The 18,476-nt window shown below is 40.6% G+C and overlaps 1 protein-coding gene across 1 annotated transcript; it reads left to right on the forward strand.

Moving 5' to 3' along the window:
• The first annotated feature begins 946 nt into the window (after nt 1-946).
• LOC307013712 (transmembrane protein 176B-like) lies at nt 947-9,950 on the forward strand. Its single transcript, XM_079641267.1, has 7 exons — nt 947-1,086; nt 6,106-6,300; nt 6,445-6,549; nt 7,027-7,083; nt 7,247-7,453; nt 9,196-9,318; nt 9,480-9,950. Exons 2-7 carry the CDS (start codon nt 6,124-6,126, stop codon nt 9,540-9,542), a joined length of 732 nt encoding a protein of 243 aa, XP_079497393.1. The 5' UTR covers nt 947-1,086; nt 6,106-6,123; the 3' UTR covers nt 9,543-9,950.
• The last annotated feature ends 8,526 nt before the right edge of the window (nt 9,951-18,476 follow it).

Below are 18,476 nucleotides of genomic sequence, written 5' to 3' on the forward strand. Positions count from 1 at the left end.
AAGGTAAAGTTTTGGAATATATCTTAATACTATCATTTGTATCTACACTTTACTTCTACTTCACTACAATACATTACATTAATCTGCAATTAAAGTAATTTAAAGTCGTTTTTTCTAATGAGCTTAGTGATGTTAAAAATAAAGACAATAAAATAAGTAAGCAGCTGAGCCAAGCCACTGAAGCTTGTGGGGGTGATAATGCTATTTTGACTGACAGTACTGGCACAGGCTTTGGTACTTTCTGGGGAATGTTTCTGACTCCAAAGCGAGTCGCTGAAAAGGTAAACCCATGGCTCAATCAATACCTGAGACAGTTTTACCCAAATCAGCGCAGACCATGCTTTGGTATCATTGCCATGGACTTCCCCGGCATTGACCTCATTCAAACTGTTATCAATTTAAACTATTGGTGATAATGCAATGCACCCCACATGAGCTTGAGTGTGCTTATATGTGATGATTCACTGATGACTTTCATTCTTTCCCTTCACTGTACACATTCTTATGTAGCCGAATAACTGGAAATCATAAAACAAGCTGATTGCATCTTGTGACCATAATTATGACAAAAATAAATACAATTATATTGCTTTCTCATTGAGCTGAAGCTTGTGCTGCTTATTGATATTATTTCATCAAACTACTGCAATACTGTCTTCATTTATAGGTAAAAGTATCATGTGCAAAAGCTTAGTTAGGTGTTTGTTTGATTGTTTCAATTTCTTCATGTATAAACTGTGTTTATGCCACAAAATAATGACTTACTACTACTTAATAAAGAATGTTGTCCTACATTTTAGATAATTACATAGTCAGATAAACAATGTAATATACAGTATATTAGCAGGTCAAATAACAAATAAAACATTGTTTTAAGTCGTAGAAGTAGCATATCAATGAAAATCACGCCCAGTATCTTTGTGTGCAGATTGATGATCAGTAAAGGGTTACATTTGCTTCCTAGGAAGGGCGGTACTTCTGGGAACTCTCTCTCGCTCTTCCCCGTTCCCAAATAATAACTGCGCAACAACCAGACACATTTCTTCAGGTAGAAAGAACTCGCTAGATTTGTTACCATAAAAGCAGGTAAGGGCCTCTGTCATGTTTGATTTAGTAGGCTATACATCGATATTAAACTTATTTCAATTCTAACCAATCTTTATTATATATGGCTGCCTGTAGGCTACTGCAGAATAAGTAAACCCTTAAATTTACAACAATGGGTGCACATCAAGTGTGTAAATAATTAATATTTCACGGTTAAATCTCTCTGGAAAATGTCAATTTTTCGGCAACATATCAACAGAGAAAACATACGTATGTTAATCCGGAAGTGAACAAAACAAATAAGACGCAACCTGATGGAGTGAGGGAGATTTCTTATTAAAATGAATACAAATGTATTACTCTTGTCTTCATTTACGGACTGAACGCATCAGTGTGGCAAACCGTGTCTCGAAGCACAATAAATCACATTAAACAAATTTATGTTTGAAAAACAAATAAAGTAGCAGGCTTTGCTCCGTTCTTTTATCGAAGCCCATTTCCGCATAAGGCTTTTTAAGGCTAACGGGAACAAGGGAAGAAAAAAAGTAAGACTTGTAAAGGAAAACATTCTCTGTAAGGTTTTAAAAGGGCACACTTAAAAAAAATAAAGACGTAGCCTAGTGTTTAAAAGATAATGAATACGTTTCTGAAAATAAAGGCTTAGTATATCTTTCTGTATTCTCTATAGGACTAAATAAATTAGTTTCTTGCTACATCCAGCAACCATCTCCTCTGCTTTTGAGATTAATGTATTTAAATGCTAACTCTTTGTTTAATAAAGACATAATGCTAAAATAAAAGGATCTATAAATAATTACAAAATATCTCAAAATGCCTAACGCAGGTTCTCAACATACTTACATAGTTTCTCAATATAATGAAAAGCATTCTCGTAATAATGACACTTCAACCTTATAAGTTCTCATTCATAACACTCCGTTCGATGTCTCACTATGGGATGCGCCTCAACGCGTATGCAAACAGAAGCATCAATCTCATTACGCCAATCCTGATTGGCTGGTGATCTTGACGTCTACGTCAGGGAATCCACCCACCCTATAAGTAGCTTGCGCTACGACGCAGCGTCATTCAAACACCTCTTCTCGCTTCAGAGCACATCTCGAATTATCAGTAGCCGGGCTAGCTTAACGGTCCACAGACTGAACCCAAAGCTAACATTCGGTCGACGGGCGCTTGCCGGTTACTTTTTTTGCTTTGCAAGAAGACTGAACAATATTAACACACCAGTTAATATTGTAATCTGCCTCGCCGTTTCTTTCTTTCGAAATTACGGTAAGGTTTGATTTTTTCTTCAAGCTAGTAACATACCTGTTGCTAGCTTTTCTTCCCTCCACACCGACACCACGGTAGCGAGGACGTTCTCTTTTCTCTCTCACACCAGTGGAGACGGAGATAAAAACAAAAGGTATTAACAGAACAGTTAATATTCTTTCAAGAATAAAATCTACACCGTTGCTTTTTCTTTTCGGATTAACGACAAGGTTGGATTTTTTTCTCAGTAACGTACCTGTTACTAGCGTGTCCACTCCACGCCGACATCCCGGCGAACAAAGATGGACCCTTCTCTCCTTCACACCAGAGGAGTCAGGGACTCGGGGGCTCGGCTATGCGGCTGCAGGTTTAAGATCTCAGGCACAGACTCACACCAGGTTTGCTCGTCCTGCCTCGGGCTGGAACACGCCCAGGAAGCTATCGATAACCCCGGCTCGTGCGGGCATTGTGCCCACTTCACCATTAAGAGCCTCCGCCGACGGTTAGCACGCCAAGCTAGCTTGTCGGGACAGGACCCCCTCATGTCCGCTGATTCCCCGGCCGGCAATCAAGACATGGTGGCGTCCGCCGCAGAGATTGAGCCCCGCGCTGTGTCAGGCTGGGGCTCAATAACAGTAGCAGCCGCTGAACCGGAGCCCCCCGAGGATGCTTCTGAGTTCCTCCTGTCCGACTCGGATGAGCACGAGGATGACATCTTCGTTTCATCGGCTCAGGCTGCAAAGCCGGGAGCGATGTCCGCTCTCCCGGGCGAAAGCACACCAGCTTCGCCCTGCCTAAGTATGGACTTGCAGGCCGTGTTTCAATGCGCTGCGTCCAGGCTGGACATCCCATGGCCTGAAGTGGCCAAGGAGACCTCCAGATCTCGCTACGAGGGGAAGCAATTGCCCCAAGCAGCGAGGACGAAGAGGCAGCTCCTTCCAGTCTTTCCGGAGATGCTGGACGAGGTGTCGGTCTCGTGGAGAGACTGCCCTTTCAGCAACAAGGCTCCAATCCAGGGTGCCTCCTCCCTGGACTGTGACGCTATGGAGAGGCTCGGCCTGCTCCGCATGCCGCCCATGGAACCGCTGGTGGCAGCCCACCTCCAACCGAGGCTGGCTTCGACACCGAGCAGGAACCCCACGCTACCGGCAAAGGCAGACCGTTTTCAGTCAGCGATGACCGAACGGGCCTATAAAGCCGCAGCTTTATCCGCCAGGGCATTCAACGTCTCCTCGCTACTGACCGCCTACCAGGCGGAGCTCTGCGAAGACTTGTCGAGCAAACCTGAGCCTGCCGTGTGGGACGAGATTGCAGCGATCACGGACATTTGCCTCTGTGTGCAGCGCTGTGCAGTCAAAGCCACGGGCAAAGCACTGGGAATTATGGTGGTACAGGAGAGAGCCAGGTGGCTCAACCTGACGAACCTTCCAGACCGGGAAAAAGAGGATGTTCTGGACATGCCTATTGTTCACGAGGGCATATTTGGCTCCGCTCTAGCTTCGATGCAGCTGAGATGCGAATCAAAAAAGAAGGAAGATGAGGCTCTCCAGCTCTGTCTCCCCCGAAGGGTCCAGCCGCCTACTTCAACGGTCCCGCGGCAGGCCTTCACTCAAGCTGCCTCACGTCCTGCCCGGTTCAAGATACCGAAGCAACAGAGACCACAGCCCGTCCCGGGTCCCCAGCCCAGGCACGAGGCGAGGATGAGCTGGCCAAGAAAATCTCCGGTTCCGGCATCTGCCGCTCAGGCACAGCCGACCCAGGTTTTCAGCCACCAGGCGAGGAAGAAGAAGCGGGCGGCCTGACAGCCTCCTCTCCTCTCCTCGATGAGAGAGCTGGAAGTTCCCTGTTCCCCAGCTCCAGAACACGTTCCAGTGTTAGATGCTCATGTGTTTTCAGGGTGCCACCATGCCCCCATCTTCCCGCCGCCTCGAGTGATGCCAGAACGTCATCCTCAAGTTCGCGCCATAAGGGAAATGGACTTACAGTGTCCGGCCTGCAATACAGTGGGGCTCCCTCAGAAGGTGATAAACACTATTCAGAGTGCGAGAGCTTCCTCCACCAGGTCTCTCTATGACTGTAAGTGGAGGGTGTTTGAGGAGTGGTGCCTTCAAAAAGGACACATCTCTTTTCAATGTCCTGTCGGGGTGATTTTATCATTTCTACAGGACCTAATTGATAAACACAGAGCTTTCTCTACGATCAAAGTGTACCTGGCTGCTATTGCTGCATGCCATGTGGGCTTTGAGGGAAAGACTGCTAGCCAACATCCTTTGGTCTGCCGTTTTATGAAAGGGGCTCGCAGGCTCCTCCCTGTTTCCAGGTCACTGGTGCCCTTATGGGACTTGGCAGTGGTTTTAGATGGGCTCACTCGACCTCCATTTAAACCCCTGGAAGAAGCTGACATGAAACACCTGTCACTGAATACAGTGCTGTTACTGGCTCTGACATCTGCCAAGCGAGTCATTGACATTCATGTGCTCTCTGTACATCCTTCATGCACTCAGTTTGCCCCGGGGCAAACGAGAGTGTTGCTGAAGCCTAACCCTGTCTTTATACCGAAGGTGGTTGGCTCATGTACCCCCATTGACATTGTGGCATTTCCTCCGCCGCTGTGTTCCTCTGAGGAACAGCGGCCGAATTTGCTGTGTCCAGTTCGTGCTTTACGCACCTATATGGACAGGTCAAAAGAGTTTCGTTGCAATGACCAACTCTTTATATCCTGGGCTAACCCTCAGAAGGGCAAGCCCGTTACCAGGCAACGGCTCTCCCACTGGATTGTGGAAGCGATTGCTCGTGCTTATACGAGTCAGGGTTTGCAGGCACCAATGGGCCTGCGTGCTCATTCTACTCGTGGACTGGCTACATCCTGGGCTTTGTTCAAGGGTGTTTCCATCCAAGACATTTGTGCAGCAGCGAGCTGGTCCTCACCGCTCACTTTTATCCGCTTTTACAGGCTAGATGTCTCTGCTCCATGTGTGGCCCGCGCAGTGCTTGGCCCCGTGTTGAGACAGGGTTCTACCTGTTAAGTTCTGGTTGTTTTGGATATTTTCGAGATAAGCATGCCTAGCAATACGGGAGTTTCAATATCCCATAATGAGACATTGAACGGAGTGTTATGAATGAGAACTATACGTTACTTACGTAACCCCAGTTCTCAGAGTAACATGTGAGATGTCTCACCAGACGGCCCTTCTTGCTAAGGCAAAGCGAGAAGAGGTGCTTATTTTGAATGACGCTGCGTCGTAGCGCAAGCTACTTATAGGGTGGGTGTATTCCCTGACGTAGACGTCAAGATCACCAGCCAATCAGGATTGGCGTAATGAGATTGATGCTTCTGTTTGCATGCGCGTTGAGGCGCATCCCATAGTGAGACATCTCACTTCATGTTACTCTGAGAACTGGGGTTACGTAAGTAACCTATAGTTCTCTCTAAGTAAAAACATAGGCTTATTATCACTTATCACTTCCTCAAACGCAATCACTTCCTCAAACTCATTGTTACATTTTTGAAGGAATTCGATTCAAAACATTTCTCAAAAGGAACTTGTTTTCCCTTTATTATATATATTACTATAAAAGTTCATTATTTACGCCGTTTAGTGGTAACTGCTCTGTTCATAATACAGGTTAGCAGCCCCATTTACAAATGCAAGGGTTTTTAGAAACCTGATAGATAGTATCAGAAAAACACTCCTGGGTTTACAGCCAAAATGGCTATTTCACCAAACTGTGGCTGAGAAAAAACCGTAATACAGCAAATTAAAAGGTCTCTCTTGTTTCTTTCAGTCTACAGGAGCAGGCAGGATGGCTCTCACAATCTCCAAGACTGAGGGCAGCACTGTAATCACTTTGACCTCTGACCCCCAAAGTGTTTGTCCTCCTCTGTACCAAATCCTCAAAAACCTGTGCTGCAGCCCAATTTGCTGCTCTGTGTCCCAGCACCTGAGGAGGCTCCAGAACACCTCTCAGACAGTACTGGGGGTGAGTTATTTGTCTTTTGTCTTGCAATAAATACATAACATATAACATTATACTGTATAACAGTTCTGCACCACACAGTGACCTGTTATTTGCTGTTGTACTGTACAGATGTTTGTGGTTCATGCTAGGTTTTCTTCTCCACAGACTCTGCAGATTATGGTTGGGCTGCTCAACATCGGCATTGGTGTGATCTTTGCTTTTACTCCCATTGGGGATATCAGCGGGTTTTGCTTTTGGTTGGGATCTTTGGTAAGCAAACCAATGCTTACATGTTTTTTTCTATTGTTATTTGTATCATAACCAAAGCCCAACAGTACGTTTCTTGGGTTGTCTACTTAGTCCTAAAGAGATTAACCTAAGGGCTTTTTTTTCCGATTCAGAATCAGATATCCCTCCAAGCAAAAATGAATGGCTCAGCTAAAACCAATCACTTCTGTACTGTGCTGTGTTTTGAATATACTACAGACTTCTGCCAAACCCCAAGTGTGTTTTTCTTAATTCTCTAGTTCTTCTTTTGTTCTCAAATGATAAAAAGCAGATCATGTATCTCCTATGTACTAGCAGGCTGCACTCAAACCCAGGCCAATGTAAACGCCACATGGGTATGCCCTCCCTCTTGGTGCTAAAAAGGCTGTTGAACCAATTAAAGACACTGGAAATGACTTGGCTGAATTTAAGTGTTTAAATGGAAGAATGTAGGTAAAACATTCTTGTTTCTGTCTCTAGTTCATGTTGTTTGGCATCGTCTCCATTTTGTCTGAGAAGTACCCCAGTCCATGTCTGGTGAGTATGTCTGCGCACCATTTTGAGCATTTACACCTACATTGTCTTGGGGAGGGCATAATGAAGGAGCTGTGCCACCAAGCTGTTAAGTGGGAGAAAGTTGGAGGCTTTTGAACTTGATGAGCATTTTTGTCATGCTGTGTTTTTGTGTCTTTCATTCAAGGTCATCGTCAATGTGATTCTGAATCTTGCAGGAGTTGGTTTTGCCATTGCAGCCATCATACTCTACAGCCTCAGAATGACATTCAGGGGGCTGTATTGGTTGTGTGACGATGATAACAATCGATATTACTATGATCACTCACCCACTGCCTCTTCTGGGGAAAAGAGAATGGAGCAGAAATGCTTGGAAACCAAGGACTTGATGTTGGTGAGTGTGGAAAATGTCCTTATCCGGATGTTGTCTTAAAAGTTACCATGAATGATCACCATTTACAACTATTTACAACAGGCTTCACTAAGAATAAACTAATGAAGAAAAATCAGCGATGACAATTATTTGATGAATGAATTAGTCCTGTGACAAAAAAGAACTCATCCATAAGTTTGATAATTAATCAATATATTTGTTTAGTAATATATCAAATGATAATGTCCAACATGAGCTGGTTTTAGCTTCTGAAACGAAAATTCTTCTTTTGAAAATTGTGATCACCGTTATTTGAGTTATATGGATATTATTGTGGTTTTCTGGTATTTTGTGCCCTGAGTAAATAACCAGATGTCCTGATGACTGGTGGTAATGCGTTGTCTGTATGTTAATGGGCGGAGAGTTAATGTTTTATATCTGTACTAGATCAATAGGGGATTTTCAACATCATTAAAACCAATAAGAAGTCCCACAAAAAGCAACATTTGAAGGAAATTGTGCAAGTTAGAACACAGTCTACAAATGTTATTATACTTAAGCAATAGCTCACGACAGGCCGTGGTATATGCTCATTATATCACAGCTAAGGGGCGTGGTTCGGCCCGACGGTTACCAAGTGTGGCAATATGAAAGAAAAATACACACTCTAATTTAAATATTTTTTATTAGTAAATAATGATGTTCAAAATAAAATAGTCCCTCCGTTGCCTTCTGCACAAAACATAGTGCAAGGTGGTTGCTATGCAACAACACTAACAGCAAGCGAACATATTAGACAGAGAGCGTTGATCCATTATTTGGCTGTTTATTTACATTAATGTGTATGTTGCTGTTTATTGTGCAGCCACTGAAATACTGTCCAGCATCAGTAGCATGGCTTACGTGGTCACTTGTATAGGTTGAGGTTGTTCGAGGCTGTTGCTTGGCGTGGCGAGAATATTGCTCCACTTTCTCCGGTCCCCGAGATTGGGCTTCCAGTGGCTCTGGAGAGAGCTTTCGCACCTGTGGCCACTAACGGTCATAATTTCTCTGCTTTGTTTCAAGACCCGCATCAGAAAGCTTTTGAATGGTGCTACTTTTCCAGTTGGTCTACCTGCTCTTCACGGAGCTCTGCATGTCGTAGTTTAGGTGCTTTTTTTGTGGAGATAGGAACTGCTCAATCCACTCCTCCATAGTAAGACCCCCCCGGAGGTCGAAGTTAATCTTAAATGTTTCCATTTTATGCTTTGTAAGTTTGTTTCGTAACGGAAGAAATTTAAATATATTTATAAAACTGACAAGTCAAATCAAGCAATCTGATTGGTCGATAGCGTTTTTGCGGACCTCTTTGATTACAGATTTGAAAACATCGTTGCTTGCTTTAAAAGTAGCACAATTCATTATGTTAAACCTTCAAAAGTATCTAGATATCCCTGCCCTAATGCCAAAGGAACTGCACACTGAATATGTTTTGCCGTTTGATGTCTATGTCTGGACCGCTGCGTCAAAAAGGAGGGCTTCTGCCCAGCTTCTGCCCCGTTACTTCTCCGCTGCTTTCTTGTTCCAGCCCAACGGTATACTATTTTTCTCAGACGCGGAGGGATACTGACTTGTTGTGAAAAGTAACTTACAATTCTACCCGTGGTATACGCTCAGTATATCACGGCTAAGAACCAATCAGATTGCTTTGACTTATAATTGAATATAACAAGCAGATGTGATTTGAATCTTTAAAGAAAGCACTGCTTCTTGTGTCCCACCAGATGCTGCTGAGGAGCATGCACGTTCTGATGGTTGTCCTCTCAGCCCTGGAGCTCTGCCTCACCATCAGCTCCGCCGTCCTGGGGATCAAGGCTCTGAAGAGAAGGGGGAAGGACGAAAAGATGGTATGGTCTCCAAAATAACATCTTACTGTCAGAACTGTAAATATTTATATTCAATAGAAAGACTCCTTTTCTTTATAAGTTGTTTAAATGTGGCCTTAAGGGTTAGAAACAGGTCAAGATTTGAGTATGTCTTAATGATATTATTTTTCTTTTTTTACAAGAATGAGGAACCTGAATACTACAAGCCCCTGCTGGACGAAGTCCCTGGTAACCTCAAGGTCTAGCTAAAAAAATCCTGCTCTCTGCTGTCAGTCCCAGGTTTTATAATCAAACAGTGGACGGAATGTGCTCTAATGATTTACTCAAACTCAGCTGTCCCTTTCGCTGCCATTCTTCTGGGTCGTTTCCTACACGTTTTGTTTAAAAAACGTTTGCACTTATTTTTTTGTATTTCAGATAATACGCTTTATATTGGTGTCTCTTTCTTTCGTGCAAATGTTTTAAAGCTGTTGATTACAATTTCTATTTAATAAGGTACCTTACGTTTAGCTTGTTTGGAGGTAAAAGGGAGGTTTGTGCGTGTGTGAAATACTGAAAGGGTTTTTCTTTGCTCTATTGCACTATTTAGTCATTTTAAAAAAAGTAATGTAATCGAAACTGTTGAATGTCACAATAAAAACACTTGTTCTGTTTGTGGTGTTATTGTGTGCTTTATATTAAACCCCTCTGAGATATTGAATGAGTTCAAAGTTGTGGTCTTTTATTACAAATAGGAAAGATAACTAAAGTGTGAGGTTAAGGAAGTATAATTTGAAAAGATAATTATATTACTCTTAAAGGAACCTTTTGAGCTAGTGCCACCTACTCTTTATTTATATTGAATTAATATGCCATTATTGCAAACTAATTGTAAATCATATCCCACTTTTTATTGTGTGAGCTGTAATTTAGCCCTTTAATACTTTTCTATTTGTCAGATGGTTTACATATTTTTTCTTCACAGTCAACGTATATATTTTCACTCTTTTAGTTTGGTTTTATCTGCTATTTAGAGATGTTTGTATTGCATAATTGTTTTATTTTTTACTATTTCTTTACAATTTGGGATTAATAAAGTGTATCTTATCTCTAATAGGAAAATGTTAAAATGATACAGGACACACTGCACTTTATTTCCCACTGTTTAATGCCATAATTCAAACTTAATTTTCCTCTTATATTGAAAGCAAGGCTTATGAGGAACCAATCCATATGCTGATGGTGTCATTAATATACCAATCAGGCGATCAAAGCAAAAAACATGTCTTGCTCCAGTTTAGATTATTATGAATAAAGACAGTCTGCTCAGAGTCAAATCCAACCTGGAGAATATATGTACTGTATGGGAATATATGAACTGAACTATGTCTTTAAAGTCAAGTTTTGGAATATATCTTAATCTTTTGTATCTACACTTTACTTCTACTTCACTACAATACATTACATTTGTCTGCAATTAAAGTAATTTAAAGTTTTTTTTCTAATAAATGGTTATACAAATCTGTAATTTCAACCTGTTTTCATCACAAATTGTTTTTTAAGGCTTTTCTTAAGTCATCAAACACAGCATAATTATTTCCAAACTTCCCAAATAAAATCAAACCAAAATCTATGCAATATGCATTTACACAGCCAGAATTATCAACACAAATATATTTGTATATATATTTACAGTATTAATATATCCTTACAGTTTGTTGACAAATAAAGCACAATTATTACCAAGCGAAGCGTCTCAGCCATGGTCTCAGCCCAACCTGTGACTACACGGTTTGCCAGTAGGTGGTGGTAATTCTCTTAAAGTCACTTACCTGAACTTTGCCTGTTGGGTGTTTGATTCACTGTTTAATTGTTATGAAAAGGGAGCAGGGATTACAGTGCCATTGAACTAACACATCCCATCTGACTTTATGTAAATTATGTTAAAAATATAGGCCTGAATCCCATAAAAAGGCATTAGATAAAGCAATAATAAATACCAATGCAGCATTTGTGATAGGCAAAAATCAACAACAAACAACATTTTTCAGATAATGTTTCCCTAATTCCAGAGTTTAAACTGAGCGGGAAAGCTTGGGTAAAATGGGGGGAATGTTGGAGGAGAGAAAGCATGAACAGTAATCAAATACAAATATTATCATATTGGAATTCTAATTCAATGCTAATTCAATAAATGCACCACAGGAAGTGGACCAGACGCTTTGCATATTATTTATTATTGCTTTTTTATTTCTTAAGTATTTCTATTACACTTGCTTGTATTTCCACACAATCTGGTCCAAGACTGATTTTCACCAAGTTATTCTAAATGTATTGAGAGATACAGTATCAAGCTGAAAGAGCTCTTTAATCACCGTCTAAGTGACTTCATTGGATATTTTGCTTTTGTTCAGTCAGACAAGCTATCTTTTAAAATAATACAATCCCTGACTTTGTAATGGAGCTGTAATGTAATCTAATCCAAGTTTGCTCAAATATAACTCTTTAAAACGTTGTTTATTTGTTTAAATGGCAACACGGAGCTGAGAGGACATTGTGGGATTCCTGGAAGCATGGAAAGTGTATACAAAACCAGAATATTTAACTTGTCTTTTACCTACTGACACACAAGACAATGTAAGCCACTTTTTCATGCAGACTAAGTCTCAGAACAATAGCTTTATTCTTGGAAGCTGTAGACACACAAACATGTGAGCGTGACGGATGCACCTGCCCTATTTTCATGCCGCCAACACGATACTGTTTCTAATGTAAATTGCAGCAGGTGCCTCAAAAGTACCTGTTTATTCATGTTGAGTTCCTGTTGCACAACACAGAGAGTGGCTTAAGGCAGAGCCACAGGAATGTCTATGTTTTTTCATGTATTATAAATCCTGAATGATGAGGTGTAATATGTCTACGTAATGTGTTTAAAGGTGTACCTTGTGCCAATATCAAGGATTGGAGGCTGATATCACTCATAAATTAGCAGGAACATTTTACAATGTAGCTCACTTATTACCACCCCTTTTCACATGACATTTCTTATATACAAATCTGCCAACACGATGTTAAGTTGTCATGTGTGAAATGTACAAAAACGAAATGCCTATATGTGAATATTTTACGTGATATGGTCTTGAATAAACACGTGATAGAAATGATAGGCAGCACATACAAATGTTTCATGTGCTCTATTTTTAAAGGTGTTTATAGTATTCCTGTAAACGTAAGCCCTGGTCTGAGCGATACTTCTCATAAAATAATAATAATAATAATAATAATAATGGTATGCTGCATAATAGGCGAGAAACCAGTCAAGAGTTATTGTAAATACCAAAGAGGTGGAGATGATTGCTTGATGCATTGCATAATTTGTGCTGGTTTGTAATTCTATATCATAGCAGACATTGGAGTACATGTTCATACAATGTTAAACAAGGAAAGAGGTAGGACCTGAAAAACGCCTGAGGTTACATTTTGAAAACAATATCAGACGTGTGATACCCCTTTAATGCTACATAGAAGAGTATTTTCTGTGACACGTCGTCAGATAGCAGTGCCACATGAGCTTGTTGGCTCTTGCCCAGACGCTGGTATGTGAGGAGAGAGGATCACAGTAGCAAGGGTGAGGAAGGGGGCCACAAGTGAAAACATGGTGTTTGATGACAAAGATTATATAGCAAGAGGTTTGTGGGTTTTTTGCACAACCTCTTCCTGGTTCTAATAGTCGATACAGAAGCCAAAGTCATAATATGTTCATAATTAAAGAATTGCCACCAATCAATAACATTAAACCTGAATTTATTGATGTCTGGCCACTTGGGGGCAGCACATCAAACATACACACGTTATTGCCTAAAAACCCCTGAAAAGAGCAAGAAAACGCTAACAGCTACGGAAAAGTGCAAACTCATGTGATCCAATAGGAAAGAGCCCTTTTCACTTTGTGAAGAGACACTTGAAGTTTAGACAGTTTACACAACAACAAAAAAAGTATAATCACTGTGTCATCCAGCATAGTGCATATTGCTCCTCCCATCAAATCAGCTTTACGTTTTTGGGCTGTCAGAAGTAGCATTATCCACTTAAGCTAAAAACTAGATACTACATGATAATACAACAAATAAAACAATTATGTTCAGGTTCAGGTCATTTATACGTAGGTAGATTTGGTTTGCAGTTGAAAGAGATTATCCATTGTGACACACATTTTAAAACATTACACATGGTAACTGCATTTATTGTTCAATCATGTCTTTTAAAGTTAAATAATGAATCCCAACCCTTCTACTGCTAGACAATTTAAGTTAACATGTAGCTTACAGCAGCTGAAAGGCAAAGTAGGCCTTCAAAGAGGATCAAAGCTTCAAACCTTCAAGCTCTGTGTGGGAGCATATTAGTCACTAAGTTAATTTGGTTTTCTCTGAAGTCCCCTTTACCTTGTTCAGCATCAACACACTAAGTCTGTTTCCTCATGATAGAAACTAAACATATCTGTTTCCTAATCTTATAAGCATTCAGGTTTCCTTAGAAGTCAATAGATGATGTCTTTCAGGAAACTATAGCCCCTCCCTCACTCCATCTTACATGCACCACCTGATTCAAATATGGTGTTGTTGTTTTTAACCAAAATGACTGCTATTTCCATTGAGACTATATGTGAGTAGAGTTGGTTACAATGAGGTGTCAGCACAATGTATTCCTGCATGGCGGGCGAATCCTTCCTTTGCCGCGTGATGTTTTTCTGCGTTCCTGAGATCACCTGATGGGCCGGGCTCAATGCAAGGCTGTGTGGCCAAATCATATTCAATGAAGAGTTATTCTAATGAAAAGCATCACGTCCCCTATTCGGATATAGTGTCATCAGCCCCTCTTGCCCACCTGCCGTAGACGGGAACCGGCCTGTAACAGCATTTCCATACTGATGGAGAACAGAGCTGAGGGGGCCATGCCAAAAACTGGAACATGTATGACTCTATTAGTGATATTGTATTATTTTACTCCTACAGAGAGGTCACATTTATAGTCACAGTTTTGTTTGTAGTCCGAGGTCAAGGTATGAAATCATGTGAACTCAAAACTATCACTTCATTCTCTCTCACCACTCTCCTGTTGTCATTGTTGGGTATTTGTTTGTCTTTTGCTGCAAGAAAAACTCACTAACTTAAAACCAGCTATACCTGCCGAGCACCAAACATCAGAGAGTCATAGTAAACGACTAGCACATGGAGTAAGATATTTCCATCAGGAGAAGGTGGAGACCCAACTATGAGCTAAAAGACAGAGACAAAAACATGAGGGACTTCAAATGAATGCATTGCTCTGTATCTATTGGATGTGCAAATAAGCAACTGCTAAAAGTTAATCACATCAATTTTAGGGGATTATCTCTAGTTCACTTCTCCCAAATGTCCTAAATAGAAATGTGCATCTGAAATATACACAGAATATTGTAAAGTGTACCCATATTGCAAATGTTTGTCAGTGTTTTTGAATACTGATACATTTCTAGGCTCACTTTCTGGAAGCTTTTACCCCAAAGTTCCTGATTAAGCAGTGTGTGGGCCTCAGCTCACTGAGTAATAATGTAACTTGCCAGTGGAAATTTGGAAAGCATTTCTGAGAGATTTGCTTCGTTAAGTGAGGGAAAGTCTTTAAATTCCTTCCTTTTCAGTCTTTTTCCATTGGCAAACAGGTATCCAGACAACAAAGACAACGTTAGGTTTGTAATTGGAGTATTTTTCCTGACACGAAAGACGATTATAGCTCCAAATGTTGGACACATTTCCAGCTGACACTAGAAAAATCCCACCTCATCTTTGGGTTCATATACTGTAAGCTTAACTCCACTTCATTTGTTCTGCATGGATTACATTCCTTTCAGGGAATTTCAGGGTAGCACAGTCCTTCTCTTTTCTCCTTTTTTTTGTAATAGAAGATTCTCTAATCTTTTTGGAGTCCATTGAGACTCGGTTGTGACTATCTGTATGTATTTGTTTTAACAACCTTGACACAAACATGTGTAGGAGTGAATGCAGAGATATATTACACATTCAAAACCATGTCACAGCCCCTTCTCAAAGTTGTATATTTCTATGAGCTTAGCATTTCAAGCAAAGAACATGTTTTCCTTCTCAGATCATTTGAATATCCAAGGCCTAAAGAACTGCAACTATCCAATAAATCACAAGTAAGAAAAGACAAGATAACCCCTGTTATTGTTTCTCCATGACCAACGTGTTGCCCTGTTTTGTAACATTTTTACATTACATTGCATTTAGCTGACGCTTTTATTCAAAGTGACTTACAATAAGTGCATTCAACCAGGAAGATACAACCTTGAAGAAAACAGAATCATATAAGTACATCAGGTTCAATGAGCCAAACATTTCAAGTGCTACTCAACTGGCTATAGATAAGCCAGTCTTTTATTAGTATATAAGTGCTCTGTTAGTAATTCTTTGTTAGTAATTGTATCGCTCGAAGTGGAGTCGAAAGAGATGAGTTTTCAGTCTGCGCCGGAAGATGTGCAAGCTTTCTGCTGTCCTGATTTCAATGGGGAGCTCATTCCACCATTTTGGAGCCAGGATAGCAAACCCACATTTCACACTTATCTCTGGATTTGTTGGGGGGTACAGTCTACTGAGAGGGACATGTTTGTGATTTCATCAGTCATGTCTACTTAGATCAAAAAGTCCACATAGTGAAATAAAAGTCGTACACATTTAATTTTAGTTGTATACATCCTGTATTATACAATGTCATCATTTAGATCCACAGCATCTAATTACATTACCGTACGTGGTAACTCAGAATTTCCTCCTATATCCATTTTTAAATCCAATAAATATCAGTAAAAATACATGTAGACAACAATCCTTGAGCCACTTGTTTTACTTTGCACTTGTTCATTTCTGCTGAGGCACTTGACCCGCCTGTGTGATGTACTGCAGGGCCGTGAGTCTTTATGCGCTGAATATAGAAAAGCCACAACCACATAATTATAGAGCACTGAGGGTGTTTCCAAACTAACCATCATATCCTTTTCCTCTTTTTTTGACAGTGCTTTACGATATCTGCAAAGAACAGTTGGGTGTTCATTCTCTCACTCAATGACAGCTAAGACATTTATTTATTTTTGACAACTAATAATTTAATGTTGAACTTTTAGCAAAATTGAGACATTTTGCTTTTTTGGATGAGAATAACCACCAATTTGATCAACCTAAACTGTTGTAACTGTAAAAAGAATCATAAATAATATTGCATTTTAGCAAATGTTGCACAAGTATGGCAACTTGTCTTATTTTACTTTTAACACCACTAAAAAAACATGACCAATTATCCAAAAATAAGACAAGTAATAAAAATGCTTGTCTTTTCAAAGTCAAGAGATTGTGTGACAGTCAGTCAAACCACAAGTAATTCACAAAAAATATACAAACAAATGAGTGTATTTGGAAGATTTATTACATTCATTGCTTTGGTGTACCAACAGGAATTGAATATAAGACTCGGAATAAACTGTATGGAAAAAGAATTGTATAAAATAGAACATCATCAATACTAAAGTAAATACAGGGCATGTGTTGGTCAAATAAAATGTTCGAAAACATTTATTGGTGAAAAAAACACACAACAAAGGAGAAACACACAGATTACAGCGGTTTACAATGTTAAACAAATAATATGCAACAATTAGAACAAGTCATTGGTGTCTCTGTGACATAATTATATTCTCCCAGCATAGTGTTGAAATCTAACCCTAACCACCCAAGAATAGCTTTGCTAGGCATCTGTATGTAAAAAAAGTATTGCCGTCACTATGCCTCTGCATGTCCTTGGCAGGGTGTGTAAATAAAGTTTCATGAGTTCATGTTGTTCGAGGCCTTGTCTCTTGCAACATTGTTATTTTTAATCAGATGAGTAGGAATGCAATCAATAATAAGTTTTCTGTCACGGTCTCTGTACATTGTTGAGACATTTTTCTCACACAGCCTTGTTGTGTTTGTCCTCAAGAAGGCGAGGTCAAGCCTTATCACTACCGGCGACACATAATCTCTGTATGACAGCTGGATTCTAGGTCAAGAACTTCCCCCAAAACAAAACAACCTCCTGAAATTAACATTGACATATCACGTTTTTTCTAACGAAAAGAGAAACTGGGATATGATAAACAAAAGGGATTAGCTCATTCGTCCGCTTTGAGAAATAAACAAAACACAGCTGTATTGTAACAAAAAGGTCATTATTCTTAGTAAAATAATCTGAAAGCTATTGCATTTCTGTCAGTCCTGGAAGAGGAATCCTCCCTGAGGTTTATTTATTTTTTCCCCATTAAATCATTTCCAATCCTTCTCTAAATCAAGGGTCAGAGGGTTTGTATTGTTCCATACGGATTGAAGATCCCAATTAAGGCACATTTGTACTTGATATGATGCAAGAAACCATCAGCGCTACACATTTTGAAAAAGGGAATTCGTCAGTAAAAAAAGTCTAATAGAGAGATTCAATTAAGGCACATATACTCTGTAGTATTTCACTGCTAAGGCAGGCAGAGAGGCATAGACTATGATTATCCATGTTAATATGAAGTAACCAACAATCACAGAATGACTTTTCAGAGTCTTTTCACCATCTAAAGCTTCAGGCCGAGTGGACGGCGACGTAGAAGTTTTTGTGCTCCTCCCAGTAGTGCAGGTCACCTGAGAAGCTCCAGGAGCAGGCCAGGTCTTTGCTGGTTTTGACCGTGTGGACCACGCAGGCGCCGGGCAACTTCTCAAACAGGACCTCTGATACACTGACCGTGGTGACTTTCTTCTGACTCTGGATCAGCTGCTGGATGTGATTCTTGTCCACAGGCTCGGGGGAGGAGCTGTAGGACACCCAGACGTTGAGCTTCTCGTCCGATGAAGGGATCTGGAAGCGACTCTTCCCCGTGGGGCAGTGGTAATCCTTCTTGTTGGCGAACAGGCCTGAAGGGGACTTGAATACACGCACGGACCAGCCCACCCAGTCATACTTCTTCTTTAGTTCTCTATGATGGCGTCAGCTAGCTGCTGGTTGGTTAGGTTTGACTCGTCACGCACCAAACGACAGCTATCACTCTCAGCCTGTTTGGGGAAGCTGACGATGCAGTCTTCGATCACGGCATTCATTTTAGTCTGGACAGTCTTCATCTTCTCACCCCAGTCTTT

Source organism: Notothenia rossii, assembly GCF_949606895.1.
Source record: "Notothenia rossii genome assembly, chromosome: 7".
In the NCBI taxonomy this organism is placed as follows: domain Eukaryota; kingdom Metazoa; phylum Chordata; class Actinopteri; order Perciformes; family Nototheniidae; genus Notothenia; species Notothenia rossii.